This window comes from Lynx canadensis, chromosome B2, assembly GCF_007474595.2.
Source record: "Lynx canadensis isolate LIC74 chromosome B2, mLynCan4.pri.v2, whole genome shotgun sequence".
Taxonomy (NCBI): domain Eukaryota; kingdom Metazoa; phylum Chordata; class Mammalia; order Carnivora; family Felidae; genus Lynx; species Lynx canadensis.
In genome coordinates, this window is record NC_044307.1 from 22,105,582 (window position 1) to 22,133,227 (window position 27,646).

Genomic DNA, 27,646 nt, shown 5'->3' on the forward strand with positions numbered 1-27,646 from the left:
GTAAATAATTTTTTAAGTTTATTTATTTATTTTGAGAGAGAGAGAGAGAGAGAGAGAGTGCACAGGAGGAGGGGAAGGGCAGAGAGAGGGAGAGAGAGGATCCAAAGCAGGCTCTGCTCTGTCAGCACAGAACCTGATGTGGGACTGGAACTCACGAGCCATGAGATCATGACCTAAATGAAACCAAGAGTCAGATGCTTAACCGACTGAGCCACCTAGGCACCCCACTTTTATGATGCTTTTATTTTTTTATTTTTTTTTCAACGTTTATTTATTTTTGGGACAGAGAGAGACAGAGCATGAACGGGGGAGGGGCAGAGAGAGAGGGAGACACAGAATCGGAAACAGGCTTCAGGCTCTGAGCCATCAGCCCAGAGCCTGACGCGGGGCTCGAACTCACGGACCGCGAGATCGTGACCTGGCTGAAGTCGGACGCTTAACCGACTGCGCCACCCAGGCGCCCCTATGATGCTTTTAAATGTAAGCAGTGATTAGCTCGTTACACAACTATGAACATCTCTAGTAAGCAAATGATCATCCACCTCTAAATGTACATATGAACTAATAATTATGCAACGTGCATGTCATTCTTTTTGCCCATCCCTCAACTTCTATTTTTGTTGTTATGTCTTTAATAAAGTCGTTCCTGACTCCACCATTGATCCACTGCTCTAGGTCTGTTACCATCATGTGGCATTAGTTTTCTGACTTAAATTACAGCCTAAACTTGGATGTTTGATTATGAACTCACTGAATGCCAGAAATGTATCATATACATCTCGTATACCTACCTTTGTCACTCCAGTAAAATGATATTACTTTGCTCATAGTAAGCAATTTATAAATATCTGTTTGAATAAACATTTATTGAGTATGTACATCCACCTGCAGACTAATACCAAATGGACTGCATCTTATTGCCTAGAATATTTTTCTATGCTGATTTTTGCTCTATCAGCAATTGGTTTAATTTCTGGCAATGCAAACTCATCTAACACTTGCTGTTATGAATTGCATTCATATATTTGCATTCCAAAGACAGACAAATATTTTGTTAGATTACCAATGATTTGTTCTTATTCCTATCATTTTTGATATTAAATTATCAGCAAGAATTGACTGTTTTAGTGGAAATTTCTTCAGAGGTCTGCTTTCCTTGGAAGATATTCAGCTAAACTTTTGATCTTATCCTTGTTGGCTAATGACAACTGCTTTTTAAGCCAGTTGCCATTATTGTAAATAAATCAGTCTTTCTCATAAGGCTCACAAGTCTCAGTCTGCTTACATGATGGATACAACTCAAACAAAGGGAGCTTTGGCTCCATGCAATTGCCATTTGCTAGGGAGATTTAGTTCTTATAAGAGAGAATTCCTTCTGGCCTGCTTCCTGAAGTTGGTTGAGAATGTGAAGGAGGTAGGCACTGAAACTGCTAGCTGTTATGAATCTGGTTAGTGATCCCCACTTTCAGTTCAAAGTGCATTTTCTGCCCCCTCCAAACCTGCACTGGGCTTCCAGAGCCCAGCTTGAGGGTGGCAGAACCCTAAGAAATGTGGAAACATCCTTTTTCCCCTGAAAGTGTTGCTAACAGAGTGAGGACAAAAACTGGTATGCAGTTTGGTTTGTAAACCCTGAAATCCAGCACGGTACAATAAATTAAACATTGTGACCTCAACATCCTATCTCTGTCCTTGACATCACTAGAATCTGAAGGATTTAGACCTCGATGAATTGGCAGAGCAACAGAGCCTTGTTTAAACTCATGCCAGGGAAGGACTAGAAATTGCCCTAGAAACAGTTGTTATGTAGACAGACTTTGTACTTCAAGTACTTCCACATTTTTATACCATTTTCTATGAGCAAGTTTCCCTATTCTTAACATCCGGTTCTCTTCCAGCTGTGAAACCAGTTTTTAGGAAAGGTACGTTAATCAGGTTTCATATCACACACTCATGAATTTAAGCAAATGTCCCAGGGATATAAACATTTTTAGCATTATCTCTAATTTGTCCTCTCTTGGAAGTATTTTCATGATCAAAAAGCAAATTGGGAATATTTTGAGAAGTCAAGAGGTCTTTCTATCATCTAGATTGCTCTCCTACAGTCTTCCCAGATTGTGATTTTTAAGAATAACTTAAGGCAGACCATGTGTCTTTTCTAGTGATTTCTTTTCTTACTCAGAGTCAGTTCTAGAGTCCTGACAACAGCCTTCAAGGCTCTATTTGATCTTCTGGCTCGCTCTCTCTCTCACCCCATCTCCTATGATTCTCTCCAATGTTCCCTCTGCTCCAGGCACATAGTCTCCTCAAGCATGCTGAGTATCACGTTCCTCAGGACCTTTGCACTTAAGGTAATTCTCTTCTCCAGATGTTTGCTCGGCTCATTTCCTCACTTCTCCTGCATCTCTGCTCAAATGTCACCTTACCAGAGAGTCCTACCTGGTCACTTTCTCCAAATCAGAACCACCACCCCATTACACTCTGTCCTCTTTAATTGCTTTATATTACTTTTTCATGGCATTTACCTCCATTGATGTAGTATATATTGATTTGCTTATTATCTGTTTATTCCTACTAAACTGTATGCCTCATGAACCTGTGTTGACATCACTGTTCTCAGTATCTACTATCTAGTACCTGGTACCTAAATGGTGTTTGGTAAATGCCTGTGAATAAATCTCTGAACCATGCCACATCAGCAGCCACCTTCTTCACTACCCATGTGGTCATGCTCAGAAATAAAAATAAAATATAAGTTTAATGAACTTCATTTTCTGTTGTGGCCATCAGACACTATAGAATAATGAGAAAAATAATAATTTGTTCAACCCTTGGCATGCCCTTCACACACATTATTATTTAAACCTCATCCTGTATAAAGCTAGTTTACTGATGGAAATTGATTGAGAGGCTGATTAGCTTCCCCGGGCCTGAGTGCTAGACCAAACAGACCTGGGTTCAAATCATTGTTCTGCAATTGACAGCTAGTTACTTAAGTTCTCTGAGCCCCAGTTTCCCCAGATGTTACATGGACATAACTGTTAAAGCCAATACAGAGTGTTAGTGCAATATCTCACACAAAGCAGAGTCAGGGTTCAGAGTGCACAAGAGAAACTTCTCTAGGTTTTATAAGCAATGGAAGTTTAGTCAAAGGAATTGGTTACAGTGAAGTCACAGTGAGGCATCTTGGAAATTAGTGACAGCAGAAACCTCCCCCGACACCTGGGGCTGGAGGCACATGGAGGAGGAGGAGGTCTTACCAGAACCCAGAAGTCATCCCTGAGAACTGGAACCATGGCAGTGCCCAATGGGAGCTGAGAGCCTTTGAGGGAATTCAGCAACTCCAGAAGCAGAGACAGAAGGGGGGACAGACCTGCTTAAAAGCCAGAGGGCAAAGGAGCCTGGGAATAAGATTTTCTGTAGAACCAGAATGAGGTGGGGTGGCATTGGGTCTGAGAACAAACAGGTGGTCAACAGGCACAGTAGATAAGCACAAACAGTAGTTCTCTTTCCCACGTGGACAACCTGGAACTCAAATCCAAGTTCTCTGATTTCCACTCCTCCTGTTCCTTAGAAATTGGATCAGCAATATGAACAAATCTTACAAAGTGTTATGTTCTATAACCTACCTCATCTAAATTGTAGAGATTTTATGTTCATGATTTTTTTTTCTCAAAGACTAAAAATATTCTGTCTTCTCTCAGATGAGGCACACATCCATGTGGTTAAGGGAATTTCCGGAAAACTAGTTATTGAGTAAGTCTGTATGGCAGTTAACCACACCAGGCCTGATTTTTGGAGCAGACCCTTATAAAGCATCATGCTCATCAAGTCTTGCAGCTTAGTCATGAGTCAGGGTTAGAGGGGATGATGTTTTACTCATAGCTGTATGCCCAGCAATGAAAACAGTGCCTGGCACCCAGTAGCAGTCAGAAGCTCTTGAGTGAAGAATAACCAAAACCTAGGGTCACCTTTCGCTCCACCCATCTCACTCTTGGCTAAGCCTCTATTGCTTTCTCCTGCTTCTACCTTACATCCATCCACTTATCCTCCCTCTTTAGGTCATTAGCCAGAGCTAGGCATTGTCACCCTGAGGACACCATCATGTTTTACCTAAATACTTCAGCAGCCCTCTGCATGCTTTTCCTCCATGCTTGTCCCCTCCAAACCATTCTCCATCTGCAGCCAAACTGATCTTCCTAATGTGAATATCTCATGAGGCCACTTAGAGCTTCTCAATGGCTCCTGCCCCATCTCCTGGGAAACAGCCTAATGTTTTTGCACAGCATCAAAGGTCCCTTTGGCTCTTACCCTGCCCAAGTCAACTGCTTCTACTGCCACAGGGGTTTCATCATTCCCTTATGCCTCGCATTTTCCTTATTCCCTCTGCCAAGAAGGCTCCTCCCCACCTTGTCCATCTTTAAGATTCCATCCCAAAGCCACCTTCTTTGAGGGATCCTCTCTTACTTCCATAGCACCTTCAGCCCCTTCCTCTTCTGGGTTTCCAATGCACCCAACAGCTGTGAAGATTATGTTTCAGAAGCTCTGCCACTCACTGTTCCTCATGGCTAACAATCCTAGATAAAGCCTGGCGTACTGTAGGCACGTTTACAGTGAGTGTCAATACTTTGTTGCAGGACCCCTGGAGTTTTATTTCACAGATGAGGAAATCCTTATATTTCAATACAATTGAGTTTTCTCTGATTTTTTCCTCATGTTTTTTGGCTCCTCTCTGTGTTGTTGGCAGACCCCTGGGCCAGGCTCTGGCCTTGCTGGGCCATCTAAGATATGTACTTCTTAATGCTGGTGGTCTGCATCAAGAGGTAGCTTTTATTATTATTATTATTATTATTATTATTATTACCATTATAATTATCATTATTTTAGTCACTCAAAGATCCTAACACAGTGCTGGTTACTTCACAAAATTTTATCTTACTCCCAAAAAGATTGTAAAAGATGTAGGAAATAGTGAAAAAAACGTAAAATAAAATTAAGGTAAACAAGCCTCCTTGAAGAGTGTATCTATCTTCAATTTACCAAATATTTATTGAGCACCTACTATATTCCAAGCGTCTTGCATGCCATTCAGTATATGACATTAAGTATAACTCAGTCTCTGTCCTCAAGAAGTTTCCCCTTCCTTCCCCAGTTTACTGGAGCCACAGAATAAACATTGCCAGGAAGCTTCCTTTCTTTAGGAAATATCTGAAAATATATGTATAAACTCTCCCACTGACAAGATATGAAATAGGGCAAATTCCTGAGGTCCTTGATGAAATGATTTGATTTTGAACAAAAGAATCTGTGCCATTTTTGATTGTTTCTTTCTTTCTTCCTTTCTTTTTTTTTTGTGGTGGTGTTTTGTTTTTGTAGTTGGTAACCTGATGTTTCTAAAAGTACATCCCGGCCCTGTGTGCTCCTGTTCCGTCCCAAGACTGATAAAACAAGGTTTGCTTCCCTCTGCAAGGCTACTGTATTCTTGCTTCTAGCTCTGCCACATACACCATGTTGCCACAGCAACACTTCCAGGGCCCATTTGGAAATAGATTGATTATTTTGAGCATGAAAGGTGCGTCTTGGGAAAAACAAATGAATCAAATGGAAAAATGAATTAACATCATGAAATTTACCTTCCCAGCTGGAGACATGATATATTCATATGTTCCCTGGAGATGATCCTCTTCTAAGAATTCACTATTAAAGAAAGTCTGCAGTTAGGTGGAGTCAGAGCTCAGCTTAAAACATATTTGTATGTGAATGGAAAACACCCTTTGAAGGAAAAGGTTTTGGACTAGAAATTTTTATTTTTTGTGAAGGATGCTTGAAATTGACACCTGGCTCGCTACAGGCGTCTCATTCCAGAGCTTCTAAAGTCTCTGTGATGTCCTTAATGGGACCTGACATTTGTGAAAATGTTCAATTCAGTCCCAGGGACATTTATTGGGCACCTATTTGGTGCATGGCATTGTGGCATTCTATGGGAGCTTTAAAGACAAGTAAGATAATATTTTAGTTGCATAAGAAAAATAGATATCTAAGTGAATATGAAGAAAAAGGTTTTTCTGGGGTTTTCAGGTGATTAATTAAGCCTTGAACAACCAGAAGTGTCTTACTATTTGCTACCACTAAGTCTAGCATAGATGGAGCACAGCTATGGTCACTTGACTCACAGATGTGCTTCCCAAGAGATGAGAGAAACAGGGGTGTCCTGAGATATGAGCTTCATTTCAGAGCGTCAAGGGCAAGTAGCTGACAGGCATGTCTTCTTCAGTGAAAGGTGCCTACTCCTCCTCCTGGCTGATTATGTTCTTCCCGGTTCTAGATCTGAGCAAAGTGAAATCAGAATAATTCTATTAGCAATAATTTTCAACCATACTGACCATACTATATGCTGATTAGTGGCCTTCCTGGACTACCTGGGAATCTAATTACCGCATAGTACATTGTGTTTCAATATAAAAATATTCCACACCATTAACTCACTAAAAAATGAATTTCTAAAATGCAACTTGTTCCTCCTTGGAATTTTATCTATGCAGCGCTTTGCATGAAGAGGGTTCTCTGGTCTGTGCAATGACTAGTTGAGAGCAAATTTTCCCCAAGGGCACATAGGACTGAGTCTGAGCTGGAGGTGGATTTCTCTTTGTCTTTTATGTGAATAACACAAATATGACAAATCCATGCAAAAAACTCAGAACCAACAAGCCAACGTTAGTAAAAAATGAAATCTTAAGGAACTAAATATGTTCACCCTCTTCCTCCTGGCTTCAGAATCGGGGTGTTAAGTTAGGTGCATCTCTCTGTATTCACTCATATATATGTAAGGAGAGAGTGAGGTTAAAGAATCCACAGGGACATTTAAATCTAGACATATGGTCCAAGTGAATTTTGCCTTACAAATAGTATTGCTGTGGCCTCAAAAACAATTTACAAATGAAAACAAGCACTTAAACTAAGAGCATGTGTTAATTTCTAGATCATTTGGGAAGATGGCACCAATTTTAGGTAAGTGTGAAAAAATGCAATTGGTAATTGTATTTTTCATGGTTGGGTAGTCCAATTCTAAAGATTATGTTATTAAAAGAAAAATTAGAATAGTTTCTGTGATATTTTGTTTCCACTTCTATTTTTCTTGCTCAGGTATTTTTCAACAGAGAAGTCACAATTTGGAGGGGTGTGGGAACCAACTCTCTGAGCATTACACACTTTCAACAAATGTGCATGGTGATCACTTGTGTAAGGCTGAGGTTCACATCCAGATTTAGCCAAGGATAGTTGATGGGCAGTCATGGATGTTGATGGATAGGTGTTCCGGATTGTAGCCTGATTGTGGTCTCTTAAACATGCTACCTCCTGGGGGTGAGAAGGGCTATTTAGTGAAATGAAATACTACTCTGTCACAACTTCCTCACTCACAACTCAATCATAGAAAATTCTCCCCCAGAGCTGTCATTGAAATCATTACATTTAGAATTAAACATGTTGTATAGAGCAGCCGACAAGACCCTGCGGTACTATTGACATGTCAGGTCTCACATTAATAATCAGCTCTCCCATACAGTGAATAGGAAAACGTCTGTGAATCTGGGCTCTTTTTTCCTTCCTTTGGGATGAATGTACTCACTACCTGTTCCAGGTTTGCTTCTATACACTGGTCCGGTGCCACCTGGCCTGACCGTATCAGCAGTATTGTTTTCCCTTTGTCTTTCAGTCGCTAACACCACTGACTCAAATCCATTATAGCCTGCAGCCCCTCTTTGCAAGCAGGTCTTCTTTCTGATGATCAGTTGGTTGTTAAGCCCTTGGATCCATGTTTTGGTCTCACGTCCCTTCTCTACACCATGGCATATTCCCTCACTGTCCTTTGACCTCATATCTCTTCAGATGTTCCAATTTATTCTTATCTTTCCTTCATCTTTGTTTTTAAGCGGTTTATTTTAGAATACTCTTGGGGTTAAAGAAAACTATGAGGATAGTACAGAGAGTCCTTATAAACCCTGCATCTAGTTTTCCTTTGTATTCACGTGGTACATTACTATGGTACATTTGTCAGAACTGATGAGCAATAGTGATACATTGCTATTATTATTATTTTGTAAGACCTTCAGTATCCTCCCCCTTAGCTCCATGTAGGCGACAAGATGCAGAGAAAAGACAATGGGTTTAACGGTGCAAATATCTTGGTCTGAGCCCCATGTCTACCTCCGCCTAGTTATATGGATGTCTTCCAAGTGACAACCTCATAGAGCCTCAGTTTCCCATCTGCAAAAATTCCCTCACAGGAAAGGACCCCAGGAAATAAACCTTCTTTCCTGTTACTTTATTTTCATCATTATATGAACGGCCTTAACAACTCTAAACAACTGGTACAGTAATAAAATTGGACTTTAGCTATGTCTAGTGAAATCAATAAAAAATCACAACCAGCTTCCTATGTCTTCAGCACCCTATAAGACTGTGAGGAATTTAACTACGAGGTGTTAAGGAAACTAAATGTTGACCTAATAGTTCAGATGCTTATTATTGGTTTAGTGATATATTTCTCTTTGGAAGGAAAAACTAGGTGATATTTTTTTCTTCTTAGATCCCAGTATTAGACGCTGAGTGTCTATAATAAATCACTCCTTAAATAAAAAAAATGTAAAATTCTCTAAGTCACAGGTTAGCAACCATTTACTGTAAAGGCCAGATAGTAAATATTTCAGGCATTGCAGACCATATGGTCCCTGTCACAGCTACCCTACTCTACTGTTTTAGCACACTAATACTCAAATGAGTGAGAGTGTGACAATGAAACTTTATTTATACAAATAGGTCATAAGCTACCTTTGACCTGTAGACCATCGCTTGCCAGCTCCTGATCAAGGCATGAATGAATGAAGATGACAGTGACCATAAATGATTTGGAAAATCACGAGTTAGGAGTGAGGGACAGGGTTCAGGTGATTCTTATATGATGATTCTGGAATTATTAAGGCTTTTTGGTTAATAATGAATGATGCTACTTTTTTTAATTGATTGTGGGAGTGAGCTGTATGTATTCCCCTGACAGAAAAATTACTCAGCTCAATGTATTTTACTCAGGAATGAACTGGCCTTTGAAAGTAGATTTGGGTTCTACAGGTTGACTGTCCATGAACCTAATCCTGGCTTCCTGCTCCTGGAGCAAAGGAAGGATCACTTATAGGAATAAGAAAGCCTGAGGCAATGGGGGAAAGTATAACAATACCTGCCATTTATTGAGCTGCCTTCCCCATCACAAACAATGACCACTGTTATCCCATTTTACAGAACAAATGAGAGACAACAAGTAAGTGCCATGATCACACAGCCAGGGTCTAAGCCAGCTGCATTGCTCTCCTCTTGGCCACAACACTTCCCTCCACAAAAATAACTGGCTTTCCCTGGAACATTCACATTTCTTCACATTTAGAACTAGATGGGGAAGGAGGGTGAGAATCACCTCTTCTTCCTTCTAGTTTTACTTTCCAGTAGCTGTTATATTTAAACACAAACAATAAATGTCTCCTGAGCCACCCCCTACCGTGCGCCAAGCGTAAAGCTTTCACTATGTTGTAAAATCTATTTTTTTTCCATTTCCAGAACTGCAGAGACAAGGAGGTGGAGGCTCACAATTAAGCAATTGGCCCAAAGGGATGTCTATAGTGAATTGTGGTGTCAGAATCTGAACATAGTTCTCACCAGCTCCAAAGCATTTTCTACACATACAACTGCCGTACAGCTTAGTGATTAAACACCCAGGCTCTAAAGCCAGACTGGTTGGGTTCAGATCTCAGCCCGCTACTTGCCAGCCACATCACTTGGACAGATTGCTTAATGGCCCTGTTTCTTGATTTGTCAAGTTAGGATGATGATCATAATTTCCTTCTCATAGTTTGATATAAGGAATAAAGCAGTAACAGGCATGTAATAAACAGCACAAGCGTTGGCTTTTTCCATAGACTACAAGCTCTAAGAGCAAAGGAGACTGTTTGGTTCACTGTTGTATTCCTAGTACTGAGAATAATGTCTAGCACATGGTAGGGGATATGGTTGCATGAATGAAAAGTGTTCAAACAAATTAGTCTTTACATTAGGTCGTGACTGTATTCAAAGCCAGGAAGAATAAACATGGCTCCTCTTTTTCTTTACTTTTTTTTTATGCCATGAATTTGATAGGTAAAATTTAATATGAGTCTTAGGGCACCTGGGTGGCTCAGTGCGTTAAGCATCCAACTCTTGATTTCAGCTGGAGTCGTGGTCTCGTGGTTCATGAGTTTGAGCCTTTCATTGTGCTCTGTGCTGACTGTGCATAGCCTGCTTAGGATTCTCCCTCTCTCTCTGTCCCTCCCCTACTCACATGCACTCTCTGTCTCTCTCAAAATAAAATAAACCTTAAAAAATTAATATGAGTCTTCAAAATCATAATTTCAAGTGTAATAATGGAAATAGTGATCATCTTAGTTATTTCAATGTTCCTAACAGAAGTGGGTGTTAGTGCAAAGTTGAGGCTCACAGCACACAGTACATGGCTTCAGAGACATTCTCCTACTTCGTTGCTATACTCCTAAAGGAGCATTCTTATGTAATACATTTTAAAGTTCCTTTTATCATTTTTGTTTGTTTGTTTGTTTTTACAAAACTTAAGTCTGTCATTGTCACATAGATTTTATCTCTGAACATTTATTTTTACTGAGCTTGTATGGTATTTGATACTGTGTATTCTAAATCCAAGCCAATATTTAGTGACAACAGCTTCCAGGAGCCCCTGTAATGAATGAATTATGGTTCCACTTAGCTGGTGAAATTGTGTTTGATGTCTACTCTTCAGTAGTGATGGGGTCTCCAGGGAGCAACAACACCTTCAGAGAAAAGGGCAGCCTCAGCCTCCCCACCACCCCAGTTTGAGCAGGCACAAAGAGGAACCTACCCAGGAAATACAGAGATGGAGGTGCCTTTGGAACAAGCAGCTCTGGCAGGATTTATGAGCAGGATTCCCATAGACTAAGCTCCATATATTCCCAAGAACACCACCTCGACACTGTTACATCTTGGCAGCAAACCATGTTTAAGACTTTATTGAATTTATGATAATATCCATCCTGAGTGGTGATTAACTGATAACCCCTAACACATAGCAAAGCACTGGGGTTCTAATCTTTCTCCCTAGCTTGCACTGGGTAGAATATTATTTTCATTAAGATTAAGTATCTCACAAAATTACACTGCAATTATCTTATGCAACCTCCTCCTTAGAATGCTCTGTCTTTGACAATATGCCTACCAAAGAATCCTTTAAGACCTCAGTAACTGGAGAGGCCCAAATGAAGCGTTGGTTTTGTTCATTTTAATGTAGAATCCTCTGCATGTTTTCTATAAAGCAAATAGGTTTTTCTCTTAAAGATTCTTCTGCTTGCAACCAAAAAAAAATTACAGACTTAGTAGCCTGATTTGTATTTTTCTTCAAGTCATGAAGAATTAAATATCTAACACATTTTGGAAAAGTTTGTAAATGAAAGATTTGCTCTAGTTTAAAATATCTATATGTTTGATTATCTTGTAAACTAAACTATAAATTAAACTATAAGCTAAAAAGCTAAAAAATGCTGTCACCTTCATGTTTTTCAGGAGTCCATGGTGAAATTTAGTTTTGAGGTTAACACCATGAAATAACAATTTGGTCTAAAATGACAGCAATAAAGAGAAATAACATTTATGCTGAGATAACTTATATATAAAGTGTGATGAGCCTCAAAATATGGTAAAATGCCCTGATGCTTAGTCTTCTATTTATTTTTTAATATAAAATTTATTGTCAAATTGGTTTCCATACAACACCCAGTGCTCATCCCAAAAGGTGCCCTCCTCAATACCCATCACCCACCCTCCCCTCCCTCCCACCCCCCATCTACCCTCAGTTTGTTCTCAGTTTTTAAGAGTCTCTTATGCTTTGGCTCTCTTCCTCTCTAACCTCTTTTTTTTTCCTTCCCCTCCCCCATGGACTTCTGTTAAGTTTCTCAGGATCTACATAAGAGTGAAAACGTATGGTATCTGTCTTTCTCTGTATGACTTATTTCACTTAGCATAACACTCTCCAGTTCCATCCATGTTGCTACAAAAGGTCATATTTCATTCTTTCCCCTTGCCACGTAGTATTCCACAGTGTATATAAACCACAATTTCTTTATCCATTCATCAGTTGATGGACATTTAGGCTCTTTCCATAATTTGGCTATTGTTGAGAGTGCTACTATAAACATTGGGGTACAAGTGCCCCTATGCATCAGCACTCCTGTATCCTTTAGGTAAATTCCTAGCAGTGCTATTGCTCTATTTTTAATTTTTTGAGGAACCTCCACACTGCTTTCCAGAGCAGCTGCATCAGTTTGCATTCCCACCAACAGTGCAAGAGGGTTCCTGTTTCTCCACATCCTCTCCAGCATCTATAGTCTCCTAATTTGTTCATTTTAGCCACTCTGACTGGCATGAGGTGATATCTGAGTGTGGTTTTGATTTGTATTTCCCTGATGAAGAGAGACATTGAGCATCTTTTCATGTGCCTGTTGGCCATCTGGATGTCTTCTTTAGAGAAGTGTCTGTTCATGTCTTCTGCCCATTTCTTCACTGGATTATTTGCTTTTCGGGTGTGGAGTTTGGTGAGCTCTTTATAGATTTTGGATACTAGCCCTTTGTCTGATATGTCATTTACAAATATCTTTTCCCATTCCATTGGTTACCTTTTAGTTTTGTTGATTGTTTCCTTTGCTGTGCAGAAGCTTTTTATCTTCATGAGGTCCCAATAGTTCATTTTTGCTTTTAATTCCCTTGCTTTTGGGGATCTTAGTTTTCTATTTAAGTAACAGCTGAGATTGGTTACGCATAAGAAATTATGGGCAAAGCATCATACATGCGTTATTTTATTTCATCCTTAGGTAATATTGTTCTCCTCATGTACCGATGAAGAAACAGAGAAGGAAATAGGGATTTGTAAAGGCCAAGTAATTTGCCAGAAATTGCCAGGGTAAGGAAGTAGCAGAGCCAAGAGTCAAATCTAGATAATTTGCCTCTGGAGCCTGAATTCTTGCCCATGACATAAGCCTAAATCACTAATGAGACTGGCAACAAACACATGTTTCAGTTGAATGTGAAAATGGCTACATGTGTAACCTATAAATATAATCCTGTTATAGGTAATATAATAAATTGTATTCAGAATAAACCCCAAAACATTTGCCTATCTCCCTAAAATAGCAATTCTGACTTTTTAGAGGGCAGCATTTTAGGCATTGGTAACTTCACAGTACCCTATAAGCTCTGTTATGTTTTTGCATCCCAAATTACTATTGCTACATCTTATTTGAATTCATCAACTAGCCAACGAGCAAAAATTCCTGTGATTATCATTATTCTTTTTTTTTTTATCTAGACATGACAAATCAGAGCGTCAGAGAAGTTCAGAAAATCAACTAACATCACGTAGCAACTTGGTAGCAGAAATGAAATTCATACCCAAGTCTTATGATTTCAAGTCTAATTAATTATTTTAGCCTTCAGCCATAAGATGACAGAGTCAGAACAAAAATGGTTTGTGAAATCATCTCAATGCTTCTTCCCACAGGTCGCTACCCTCAGGAGAACAAGGGAACCTACATCCCAGTTCCTGTCGTCTCACAGCTGCAGAAAGGCAAGTGGGGGGCCAAAGTTGTCATGAGAGAGGACAGGTCTGTCCGGCTGTCCATCCAGTCTTCTCCAGAGTGCATTGTGGGGAAATTCCGCATGTATGTTGCTGTCTGGACCCCCTACGGCGTTCTCCGCACCAGCCGAAACCCAGAAACAGACACATACATTCTCTTCAATCCTTGGTGTGAAGGTAAGGAAGGGGCAAGCATTTTTCTCATAAAAAAAATAGTTCATATTTTTCTAGTATATCTCTTTTTTGAAAGGATAGCAGAATTATTCTACAAGATATGCCCCTTTGCTATACACAGTGTTTCGCATTGTTGAAAGACAGAAAAAACTATGAAATTTGTCCTTAATGTATATAAGGACAAAACCTGTGTATATGAAGTTAATGCTGCTACACATTTTTTCCAGGACATAATTGAGGAATGCCTGAAGTTGCACAATTAGTTAAATTGTGGAGTGATGTGTCGATGGTGTCACTTCTGTGTATATGCTATTACTCTGTAAACAAAATAGGCTTATTGATCTTGGCTTTCAAAACTCTTAGGATCTATATAATCTGGCTTCAGAAAAATAGGATAAAGTTGATCTTGCCTATAGCAAAACTAACTTCTCTCTCTTCCTAATTTAAGAACAGAAAGCCTGAATGTTAAAAGAATCCCATAAATTTGTATATATGAAGAGTGGGTGCAGATTTCATAAGCCATAACTTTGGATGTACAAACATGTAACTTTAGTTTAATATAATACAACTTAATCTCTATACTATTTGGAGTATTCCTTTCTGTCTGTTACAGAAGCTTAATCCAGTTATATTCAAATAAAATAGGTCAAAGTCCAAGGATTTCTCCCTATTCCATTTAAAACCTTCTTAGTTACACACAGTATTTTCCCCCCATGACCATCTCTGCCCTTCTGTATCTGCCCCCTGCTTCATATTTGGTATGGAGCTGATTTTCAGTTCCAGAGGCAAAAGCAAACATTGCAACAGCATTAAGGGGAGAAAGTGCACTTTTAGATCTTAAGAAATAAGGTAATGAAACTTATAAAAGCTGATATAGGACAGATTATCACATTATCTTACTTCATGTGTATTGCTCTCCAATGTCTTCCCAAATAAGTCTACATTTTTTGCTGATTTTGAATGACCATTATTTGTGAGAGTTGCATTTGAATAAGGGTTGAGCTGCATTTACAGGTAGATAATAAGTGAACAGCAATGTTGTCTGCTTGTATATAACATAAATCTGGATCCAACTGCCCTTTTCTTTGAATTCTCAGTTCCAATGTCGTTGGCAGATGGCACTGAGCTAATCCTATACTCCCTGCTCACCACCCCCATCATCTTGTCCCTGATAATCCTATCTATGAGACAGATGTCCAAGGTTGATGGTAATAGGAGATGTTACTGGGGCCATGTGCCATTCAAAGGTGCACTCCTATTTACAGTAATCTAGTCAACCAGATATAAAACATTCTGTGATGGAGGAGATGCGGTGCTATTTATAGAGATGAGGGGAGTGAGGTTGTAGAGACAAACTAAGATTTTGAAAATGTTGAGTTGAACATAACTGTAGATGCCTGAGCAGAAATGGCAAGTAGGTATTTCAATATGTGAATCTGAAGATGAGAATCAGAGATGCAAATCTGGGAGATGTAAATCTGAACATAGAGAGGAAATACAGGGAGGAAAGAAGATATAGCATCTAGCCCCAAAGGACACCAGCATTTGGGGGGGTCTAATAGGCAAGGAATTAGCAAAGGAGACTGAAATGGAGGAGTATGTGGGAGACGGCCAATTGTGAAAAAAAATTGCATTTCAAAACTTCATGTTTGTAAAACAAATAAACTAGGAATTTGATATTGACTTTCTTTGCATTACAAAAAGAAAATCATATAACTTCATGTAACTATCCAGCACCCTAAGGGGTTTGTAAAATGATACGATTTACCCCAAATTTGGTATGTTTGCAGATTTTCTGGATTATACCACCTGTGTATCAGAGGGTACGTATTTACATGCATTTTAACTTATGTTGCCAGTTTTCCAGAGATAAAAAGGGTTAGTCATATGCCTCATGTATTGAGTTTATAGGAGAATTATTCAGGAGGTGTAGAGTCTAATAACTTTCTACTGCCTGACCACTGCCTTGGTCTTCAGTTGTATCCCTGGTGAGCAACTTCCAGGTTTCCCTGTTCAGAAGGAGTCACCTAGTCCAGAGATAATGTAGCCCCAGAACTCGATGCTGCATTACAGAAAAGGAGCAGAGGGACTTTCCCTAGGTATCACTGATTTGAGGCAGGTGAGAATAAAACTAGACAGATCAATTTGGAAGCTGTGACCCAGGACAAAGATGATGATGGATGGACTGGACTATGGTGGTGGCAGTGGAGATGAGGAGGAAGGGATGGGTTGGAGATCTACTTTAGATTTAGAACAGAAATTGCAGAAGGGTTATCATGAGAGGTGAAGGAAAGGGAGAAGTCCAGAATAGCTCTAGGTGGCTGGTATATGACCAGCTAGGTTGGTGGTGGTGCCATTTTCAGAGCTGGGAAGACTGAGGGAAGTGGAGAGGAAGATCTAGGGATGAAACTAGGAATTATATTTAGAAATGTTAATTTGGTGATATCTGTGGAATATCTAAGTGAAAACATCAAGTAGGCACTTGAATAAGTGAATCTAGAGCTCCAAGGAAATGAGTGAGGTTGGTATGTAAATATGGGCACTATCAGGAGCTAGCAGGGAAATTTAAAGAAAGAACAAACATGGATTTAGTATCATCCACAAATAGAGTCTAGACAAAGGAGAAGGAGACCAAGAAGGAGTAGCCAGGGGGTTAAAGGAAATCAGAAGAGCCTGGTGTCACAGAGCCAGATGACTGATTAATTCAAGAAAACAGCAATTGGTTCTTTGGAATACGGCTGATGAGTTAAATAGGATAAGGACAGAAAGTGGCCATACATTGTGGAAATATGGAAGTCGCTGGGGAACTTGGAAAGATTTCTTTATCACAGTGATGGGGACAGAAGCCAGAGAGACGGGTGCTGGCTACAGTATAATGGGAGGTAAGAAAGTGGAGATAACAGGTGTTGCCATTTTCTGCAAAACTCTCTGCAAAACAGAGGTGGGATATGAAGGTCAATGAAAAATTGTTTTAAGCATAGAGTAGGCAGAATTTTCTGGAGATGGAGACAAATCAGGAAAAGATGAGTTTACTGCCCAGAGAGAGGATAGTGGTCCACAACCTTGGCTGCATATTGGAATCACCTGAAGATGTCTCAGACTTCCTGGTTGGTCTGCACGTAGCATGGGCTTTAGGGTTTTTGAAAAAGTCTGCAAGTGATTTTTAATTTTTTTAAGTTTATTTTCTTATTTTGAGAAAGACTGAGAATGAGCATGAAGCGGGGAGGGTCAGAGAGAGAGAGAGGGGAAAAGAGAGAATTCCAAGAAGACTCCATCCTGTCAGCACAGAGCACAATGTGGGGTTTGATCTCACAAACTATGAAATCATGACTTGGGCCAAAATCAAGAGTCGGATGCTTAATCAACTGAGCCACCCAGGTGCCCCTGCAGGTGATTTTTAAAGCCAAGGTTGAGAAGCACTGACTTAAGGAATGAAATCCTTGAATGGGTAGGAGCCAGGGATCAGGTGAAGAGCCCTTGATAGGTAGAGCTGTCCATCCTCCACTGTGACAAGAACAACGTGGAAGATGGATGAAGTGTGCCACCTTTCTAGATTCAGTGGAAGGAGGATGAGGTTGTTCACATTTTGTGATTCTGTTTTTCCTGGCAATGTGAAAAGCAAAGTCATCTGCTGAGAACCAGAAGCAAGGAGGGGAGCATTGGAGGCTTGATAGAGAAGATCTGAGAGTTTGGAGGTGGGAAGTGGGCTTATTCCAGGGACAGGACAGGTGGGTCCTCCCTGCTCCCCAGAGCACAGGGAAAACCACCACAGTTGCCTTAGTTCCTTGGCCTGTGAATGACCAAACATGTCTGCAAATTACTTGGGGATATCCTTGTTGGTATCTCCACCTCCCAGAATCTGATTTCTCCCAGTGCCAACATCTGTGCTGCCTCTGAAACATCAAAAAAGGTCACATAGAACATTTGTGTGTCTACACATTGGCTGCAGTTTGGTGTGGAGGATGACAGGAGGGAAGACTGACTGCTTCTCAAACTTGGAGCTCATTGGAATGGCCTGGAGGGAGTGTCAAAGCATTTCTGCCCAGTACCCACAGATTGAGTATGTCTGGTGGGGCCTGAGAATTGCATTTCTAACCAATTCCCAAGGGATGCTCATGCTCCTGGGCAAGGACCACACTTAGAGAACCATGGGTTTACAGACCAATCACAAAACAGTAATGACAAAATGTAGGAGAGTGTACTTACTCCGCGTAAAATTTCACCAACTCCTCCCCAAACCCACTCCCAGTCTCTCCTCGCCTTACTGCCTCTTCTCTTTCCCCTCCCATTCCTCCTTGTTTCCAAATTCCTCTTGCATCCTCTCTTGGGAGCAGATTGTCTTTCTTCTCTCATGCAGAGCGGTTCAGCAGGCTTTTTAAATTTTGTTGTTTGGGCTCCACCAACAATGAGACTTTTGGGGACTACACACTTTCCCAAGACCATTCCCTCCAGAAAAATTCTGGTGCCAGTTTTTAAAATAATACCCTTGTACATTCTTATATTAATACTCACAGAGGTCTCCAAGGGAATTTTTATGGAATGGGAGAAGGACGTCACCTCCTCACGTCACTCGCTGGGTGGTTTTCCCAGCCTGGAAGCCGAGGCATAAAATCCAAAAAAGGAATCCAGTGATGCACCTCACGCACAACCAAATGCACTGTAACCTGACAACCAACCAGTTCTGTGCTTGCATGTGCTAATTCACAACAAGGGACTCACAGAAATATTGTCTGGTAATTGGGTAGTAGGTAAAAAGAGAGCCAATGCCTAAATGGAAAAGATAAGAAAAGAGGAAATCAGAAGTTGACAAAATAGAGCATGGTGAGCAAGATGCTGAAAACACAGCACATTTGATGTGGAAGTGACGTCCCAAGGTGGCTTAGGACGCTGGGTTGAAAATTACAGGCACATACAGTACTTACTGATAAAAGAATGTTCAGCTGGGTTCCTGGGGGCCTTTCAGCTTGCTTTGCATTCATAGGCAATTTATTCTCCTTAATCACTAAATCATTAATGGGGATCAATAGCAATACCACACTAGTGAGGGCAGGGGCGGATGCAGGGAGAGTTATTGGTCAGTTTTTTTTTTAATTTAATAGTGGTAACCAGGCTTCATATCCATTCCATGAGGGAACCCTTCTCCAGGCTGTTGGAGAGAAAACTGTACTCACAAAAGCAGCAGGAATGAGTTGGGCATTTATTGTGAACTCATCTTATTTTTCTAATTGCTCAAGAGTTCTGGATAATGGAATGTATTTCCTTATTTAAATTCAGGGTGTTCCAGATTGGTAGTCTAGCATTAGTGCCACATAGTGTGTTCTAAAAGATTTAGGTGTGCCATACCTGTTCTTAGTACTCAGGGTCCGTATTTGATTGCTCTGTTTGGTTGGACACCAATCATTTCCAGTGAGTCTTCCTTCTTTTAGTAACTTGTTTCTCCCCACATTCCCCACTGCTGATTTTCCCTTCCCTCATTCAACCTTGTATCCCAGCACCTAGCATAGTGCCTGGTACATACCTAATGTTTAATAAAAGTTTACTGCATTGATATAATAATTCTAACTAAATGCTTTTTTAGGTTCACTGAACCTACCATCAGATAAGTTGTAAATGTAATCTCACACCTTACCTTCTTGAAGAAAGTCAAAAACATATATGGTGTGTGTGGGAGTGAATTTGTGGGCAAAGTGTATGTATCTCTCTCTCTCTCTCTCTCTCTCTTAGCATCTGACACCAAATTAGCATCTGGTATTTCTGACCTTTTATTCAATATGACTTTTCTATTTTCCTTTAAACAAAGAAATCAATTAAATTTGGTATAAAGATATCAATAAGTTTCTAATATCTGGATATGTTTAACACACAGTAAATAAATATGACCAGCTTCTATTTTATTATGACATCCCTTTTTACACTATATACTTTGTAATTATACATGGTCTTTTAGACCCTTCAGTACAGAATGTAGTAATGGACCAGATCTGGTATTCCTGGAGTAAGAAAAAGCAACACCCCTTTATTTGGAGTCCCTTGTGCTCAGGGTCTCAGAGTTTATGCCCTCAGACTAGAGCCATTATCCATCAATCCACAAATATTGATGGTATATTTTTCTCCCCATGACAACAGAAGTACTCATGGGTAGCACAACAATATTAATTATTCATCCACAAATGTTAAGGGTCAATGTTGAATTAGGCAGTGGGAATATGGCAGTGAAAAAGATGACAATCTTTGACCTTATAGAGCTTCCACAAAGATTTCACAAATGAATTACTAATAAACATGAATTACAATTGTGAAAAAATACTAAAATAAGTCATGGCACAACAAATCATATAATGGGGCACTTGGCCTAGTCGAAAAATGGGAAGAGACGGGTCAGTAGCTTATCTTTGTGCCCTCCCCAGCCTCTTCGATAGTATTTGCATCAAATAGCAATCAGATAGTTGCTTAATTGACTCCTTATGAAGTTTTATTAAAGCTTATGTGAAAATTTTAAGCCTTTATTTATTCAAAACCTCTATTTAATAAAATAGCATACATCACTCTTGCAAGTGTCTGAAACATCGGAGGCTTATTCATCCTTTCTCCACCAAGTGAGTATTACTCGGTATGGCATTGTGGTCAGAAGGGAATTTGCAGTAGACATTTTTTATGATGACATTCAGATGACTCCAGAATCAAGGTCCAAAGGTGTTTATGAGATGCTTCTGGAAGGAGCAGAGTCGAGAGGGTCTAATCCAGAATCACAAACATCTGCCAGTCTTTCTGTGCCTAGTTGTTTCTACTCTTCAAAGAACGCTCAAAGCCGGTATCTCTCTGTCTCGTGTAGCAAAGAAAATAGGATTCTTCTCTCATTCAGCCCAGCATGGTGCCAGGCACCAAGTTCATGCTCAATGAATGTGTGCTGAATTGAATTGATAACAACCACTCTGGGAATAAGGAAGAGAATTATGAGCCTCACATTTCAAGAGAGAAAATAGACTCTGTGGCGTTAGATAAATTTCTCAAGGTCCTGTAGAAAATTAGGAAACACGCTTGGGGCTAAAACTTGGATATTCTGATGTGGTCAGGATAAGCTCTTTTATTTTGAAAACCAGAACCATTGGTATCCCATCTTGTGTAACAAAAAGTAAGTGCCAGCTGGGAAGCTTCTATGATTTTCAACACTGGAAAGTCCTGCTGTGAAAAATAAATAAATAAATAAATAAATAAATAAATAAATAAATAAATAAATATAAAACCAGGTTGATAGCTATAAGATCAAACGACAGTTTTCTTTGCAAAAAATAAAAAAAAAAGTAAGCATGCCAACAAGGGCACAGACTCCCTTTGAGGATATGTGCTAAGTAACAAAACTCTGACATTTTCTTTGTAGAACTGCTTTGTGAATAATAGTCTATCTTCTGAAGATATTTAGGTACCCTGAAAAGTCCTTAACCAGCAAAACTAGCAAATTAGCACAAATCAAGTAAACTTCCCAAGCTGGTCTGAGCTGTAATGTAATGCAACATATTTGCAAGGAACGAAATGGACCCAATTGTTGAGGAACTACTTGCCTGTGTTTCATGGATTCTTTTTATTCCAGACTTAATGGGTACAAAGGCAGGCCTTGAAATTGTCTATATTGAATCATTTTAGGAAGACAGTGGCTTTGGAGCCTTCCCTGGGAAGAAAAACAAAAGCACAGGCTCTGGAAATGCTGTTCTTTCATGTGATTTACTATTTCCTGACGGGAAGTGATTCCTTAACATGCCTATAGAGTGCAGAGCCTGCTGGAGTTCACCACCCCTTCTGATCTACTTTGAGATGGAAAAGGTATCATGATGACACCAACCCAGAGTCACATTTGCTCTGCAGATGAAGCCAGTCCCTTGAAGAGTGATTACCCTCACCCAATATGGCTTCCCTCTTCCTTCAGTGATGCTCAGCTTTTATAGAAAGAGGAGGCAAGTAAAAGTTATTCCTAATCCCCTCACTTAAAATTACTCTCTTCTCTAAAAAGGTGACACATTTTGCCCTTTTGAAGGGACTGAGCTATTATTTCTTCCGAAGGATCAGAAACAAAACCAAACTCTGATTTAAGCTGGTAGGTAGTCTTTTGGGAGAGAACTTATATGATAGCATTCCTGGCACTGTAGTTTTCTTTGATCCGTGAGTTCGCTTTGTGGAGCTTGACTTTAATGACTTTGGAAATGGGACTTGCTTAAACTTTAAAATAGCATGTAAATAAGCAAAAGGAAATTTTCAGCTCAGGCAGTGATGAATAGCCCTCCTTCTCCCAAAGAAGTTACACAGATACTAAAATCAATAGGCTTAGCATTCATTTTTACCTGTTTGTTATAAATTCCTACTTTCTTTGGGTATGGGGAGGTGAGTGGTAATTTCCAAGGGGGCCTGAAATCAGCCCTATAAATGAATACCAAAAATTTCTCAGCCCACAGTATTTGTTTTTTTTTAATTGCTCCATTATTCCCATCAAAGGAATAGTAAAATAAATGAGATCATTCTTCTTTACTACTTGCTTCACATTAGTCACCCTGGAAAGTTATTTACAAAGCATGTTGAAGGTCTGTTCTGGTGGCAGAGCTATGGGTAAGGCAGATGGAGGTGTCATGCCACATTCACCAATGACACCATGTGGAATCTGTTTTCTTCTTGAGTTTTATTTGCCAGAGGTCACTTAGGATCAAGAGGTTGTCAGTAAGTCCTTGGTGCTGCTGCTAACTCTATAAGCTATTTAGACCTACCTCCTCCTACCTGGGAGATATAGCTCCAATCCCTACACTTATATACAAACATACACACGCACACGTGTTTTCTAACAGTTCAAACTGATGGGTTTCTAGAATAGTGAGTTATTTGTCACTGTTTTTACTTTTAGTAGCATTCTCTATTTTACTAAGGTGGAGAACCAATTTTCACCCCAGGATCTGGTAAAACCTCCTATGCCTCTAAAGCATATTAAAATTTCTTTAAAAAAGTAAATATAAGCCCCCCCCCCCCAAAAACCAACAACAGAAATCTCCAGAGACAAATGATTAAGTTTTCTTATTTTTGTTAGCCTATCAAACATAGGGAGTGTTTTGGAGTTTCCATGGTGATGTAATTTTTTTTTTTATCCTAGCTTTGGACAACTATATTTTAAAGTGACAGATCTGAATAAAAACGGGGGAAAGAAAGCACCGCTTTCCACCTTCAATCTTCTTTTAAAATCATAAATAAATTTAAAATTAAAATCAAGGCTTCCCACTTGACTTCCTTGCCTTGCTGTGGATTCATGATTATGCCTTCCGGTTGTGAGGTGAGATTTAATTCACCTGCTGGAAGGAAAAGGGTAGCCTAATCTTGAGCTCAGAACTCCTCCTTATTCATAGTTTGCCATTTAAATTTATAAGTGCCCATCAATAATAACCCAAAGCCCAAAAGTAAATCCTTCACTTTCTTCTTCTCTCGCTCTCTAAGCTCCAGATATCTGTCCCCACCTCTCAATCTTACAGGACATATTCATTGTGCCACATTCCCAGGCACTCTGTGCTGGGGATACAGAGACCTGATGCCTTGGACCCAAGAGTCACAGTCTACCTGGGAGACAGCTTAGTATTCCTGACTTCACTTCTTACCAGCACTATGGTCCTGGGAAAGATACTTTACTTACTCTTCCTTAGTTTCCTCACCTGTAAAATGATGCCTTCCTCTCAGAGACATTATGAGTTTTAATGAGTTCATTGGTTTCTATACCACACTCAGAAAGTTCCTAGCACATGGTAAATACTAAAAACATACATTTTCATTTAATAACTAAATCACAGAATAATCTCCATATGAATGGATGTTAACTACAGCATCCACAGGAAACTGAGCAAACAAGGCTTAATCTAGCTTGTGCTGGGAAGAAAAGGGTGCAGGGACATTTAAAGGAGGAAAAAGTATGGTTATATGATGATATTTAATAAGAAGAAAAATTGGTACTTGAAAGTTGATCTTAACCTCTTATTAAATAGCTTCACTTAAATGCAACATTTAAAACTAACTTTTTAAAAACTTTCTTAAATGTTTATTTTTGAAAGTGTGAGCAGGAGAGGGGCAGGAGGGGTGGTGGGGGGGGGAGGGACAGAGGATCCAAAGCAGGCTCTGCACTGACAGCAGCAAGCCCAAAGTACAGCTTGAACTCACAAACCGCAAGATAATGACCTGAGCCGAAGTTGGATGCTCAATCAACTTAGCCACCCAGGCACCCCAAACTTAAAAAAAAAATTTTAGGTTTCAAAACTAACTCTTTTCTGATGATTAAAGCCTTATAGAAATTAAAATAATGAAAGCATAAAAGGAAATCAGAGATCTACATATCACAAACACTTTGGTGTATTTCCATGCATTTGATGCATTTTTGAGTGGATTTAATTTTAATTGACAATTAATTGAATACATTACACTTTTCAAATATATACATGTAGTCATATATATGGTAAAACATTAACTTTCCTTTTCACCTACTCTCTGATCCTTGAGAACCTCCACAGAAAACCCAACTTTAACTGTGTGTACTGTCTGGATACTTTGCTATAAGTATACATTTCTATAGAGTTTGGATTTTTCTAAAACACAAGTGGAATTGTTTGTGCATGTTACTCTATATTTTATTTCCTTGCATAATATATCTTGGAGAATTTTCTATATCAGTACATACATATTCTTTTTAATAACCATTGGGTGTGCTTGTACCATAATTGATTTGGTCTCCTGCTTACAAATATTTAGATTGCTTCCTATTTTCACTATAGCATACCATGCTGTATTGAATGTTTCACACAGATGTTAAACAAATGTATTTCTGTAGAATAAATACATAGAAATGTCATTGCTTGGTCAAAATCAATTCACATTTTAAATTTGCCTAGATGGGGCGCTTGGGTGGCTCAGTCGGTTAAGCGGCCGACTTCGGCTCAGGTCATGATCTCGCGGTCTGTGAGTTCGAGTCCCGCGTCAGGCTCTGTGCTGACAGCTCAGAGCCTGGAGCCTGTTTCAGATTCTGTGTCTCCCTCTCCCTGACCCTCCCCCATTCATGCTCTGTCTCCCTCTGTCTCAAAAATAAATAAACGTTAAAAAAATAAAAAAATAAATAAATTTGCCTAGATACAGCCAAATTACTCTTTAAAAAGACTGCTGTAGTTTATAATAAAGCCCTAGTACAAGAGAATATCCTTGTCGTCATACCTTCATTGACACCAGGTGTTATCAATTGTTTTAATATTTGCTAATATTATAGGCAAAATATGGTATTACATTGACATCTCATGGTTTAGTTCATATATCTCTAATTATTAGTGAAGTTGAACTTTTTAAAATACATTTATTGATTGAGTATTGCATTTCTGGACCTGTTCATATCTGGGACAATTTAGGTGAGTTAAGGGATGGCAGGAAGAGATGTACATGAATCTTTTAAATCTATTGACAAATTTTCTATTAGTTCGAAAAAAGGTCTTACTGAAATTTTTTTCCCACAGGAATAGCCAGTTGTCAAAATATCATTTATTGATCAGATGTATCATTACCTGTTGATTTTAATGCCATGTTTAGCATCTACTAAGATCTAATATACATCTAGCTCTTTGCATATGTTTTTCTATTACTGTGTCAAAATCAGTTTTCATTATAACTTTGCTTTAGTAATCATAGTAATGCATAGTAATGCTATATAAATATGTATATATATGTATGTATACACACACACATACACACACACACACACACACACATATATGTATATATATGACTGTTATATAAGAAAGAACCAGAAAGAGGCACCTGGGTGGCTCAGATGTTTAGCCATCCTACTCTTGGTTTTGGCTCAGGTCATGATCTCATGGTTTATGAGCCCTGCGTGGAACTCCATACTGACAGAGCAGAGCCTGCTTGGGATTCTCTCTCTCCCTGTCCCTCTGCCCCTCCCCCACTCGTGTACACACGTGTGCTCTCTCTGTCTCAAAATAAATAAAGTCGACTTAAAAGAAAAAAAGATTGCAATAAGTTTTAAATGTAGACCAGAAAATGTCATTGGTCTATAACAGCAAGCATTTTCTCTCATGAATCCGGGACTTGTCTGTGGTTGAGCTGGGCTGAACTGGCCAGCTCTGCTTCAGATGAGAATAGCCAGAAAGGTCCCACTCCTCACCACACAGCTATATAGATGTTCTGCTCCATATGTCCCTCATCCTTCTGTGACTAGTGGGCTTGCTAGGACAGTTTTTTTCTCATGATGATGGCAGAAATGCAAGAGCGTATGGTCAAGTGTGCAAGCACATTTCAAACCCCTGCCTGCATCACTTCGACTAACACCCTTTAGCCAAAGTAACCTCCAAGGTCCAAAGGGGGGTGTTCTAATGGCAGCTGAGTGGCTCAGTCGGCTAAGCGTCTGACTTCAGGTCAGGTCATGATCTCACTGTTCATGGGTTTGAGCCCCACATCAGGGTCTGTGATGACAGCTCAGACCCTGGAGCTTGCTTCAGATTTTGTGTCTTCCTCTCTTTCTGCCCTTCCCCAATACATACTCTGTCTCTCAAAAGTAAATAAATGTTAAAAAAATTAATATAAATAAATAAATAAATAAATAAATAAATAAATAAATAAATATTTTAAAAAGGGAGATGTTCTACCTTTAGATAGGATGACTGGTTACATGGCAAGGGGCATGGATACCGAAATGGATAAATTAGAGCCAAAGTGAGAAAAGTTCCTCAATATTTCTTCATTTTCAACATTTTATTTTTTGACTATTTTTTCACATTGCCTTTTTAGATGAAATTTTAAAATGCGGAATTCTCAAAAAATCTGAGTAGAATTTTGGTTGGGTTTTCATTGACTATATCAGCTAATTTGAGTAGAATTTATATCTTTACAATATTGAATCTTTACAGGAATTAGAAACATTTTGAAATTTTTTTCTTATTTATTCAAGTTTTCTTTTATGCCCTCTGGCAAGGTTTATTTTTATTATTAAAGTTTTCAAACAAGCTCAAAAATAGAAAGAATAGTACAGTAAATATCTATTTATATATCTCCCAGATTCAATGATTATCAAGATTTTGCCACATCTTAGGCTATCTCCTGGTGTCATGTAACATTTCTGTAGCCCCTGTATTTTCTGTTAAGCAGTTAGCTTGATCTGAGACTCAATCAAATTTGTCTTAAAGAGAAACATTTTCTTTTTGTGGCAGGGGCGGGGGTTGGGAAGGTAGAGCAAGAATGCTATGTAAGTCATGCTGTATGCTTCTCAGGGCATCCATCCCATCAGGAGATACATAATGATTGGTTGTCACTTTTTTAGTGATATTTAGATTTATCAATAGGATTAGGTTTTGTCAATCTTATCCATCCATTATGAAGTTCCCCACTAGCCATTAACAAAGCCTAGATTCATTATTTCATTAGCAATTGCAAAAATGGTGATATTCTAATCTTACTATTCCTTCTGCATTTATTAGCATCACTTATTTTGTTGCCTTGAGGTAGTTTTCATATAAGAAGTCTAGATATGTGTCTCTTTCCTTATTTCTAAGTTATCAGAATAATGAGTTGGTTTTTAGCACCCTGCAAAGATAACCAATGAATTTTTTTAAATTACTATAAATTTATGAATATTGAAATTTTTTGTGTTTTAATCCTTTGCAGTGACTTCTTTTTCATATTTGAATTGTCTTCTTTTTGGACAGTGAATGCCCCTTCAAATTTATTTCTGATTCCTTGTTGTGACTCTTAGAATCTTTAATAGCCTCT

At 39.1% G+C, this 27,646-nt stretch overlaps 1 protein-coding gene across 3 annotated transcripts in view; it reads left to right on the top strand.

Moving 5' to 3' along the window:
* F13A1 (coagulation factor XIII A chain) overlaps window positions 1-27,646 on the top strand; it is a 165,184-nt gene that overhangs the window by 34,815 nt on the left and 102,723 nt on the right. For all 3 annotated transcript variants that reach the window (XM_030314906.1, XM_030314908.1, XM_030314907.1), the window contains exon 4: window positions 13,619-13,870. In XM_030314906.1, the coding sequence (XP_030170766.1) occupies window positions 13,619-13,870 (252 nt within the window). The remainder of the gene's footprint in view (window positions 1-13,618; window positions 13,871-27,646) is intronic.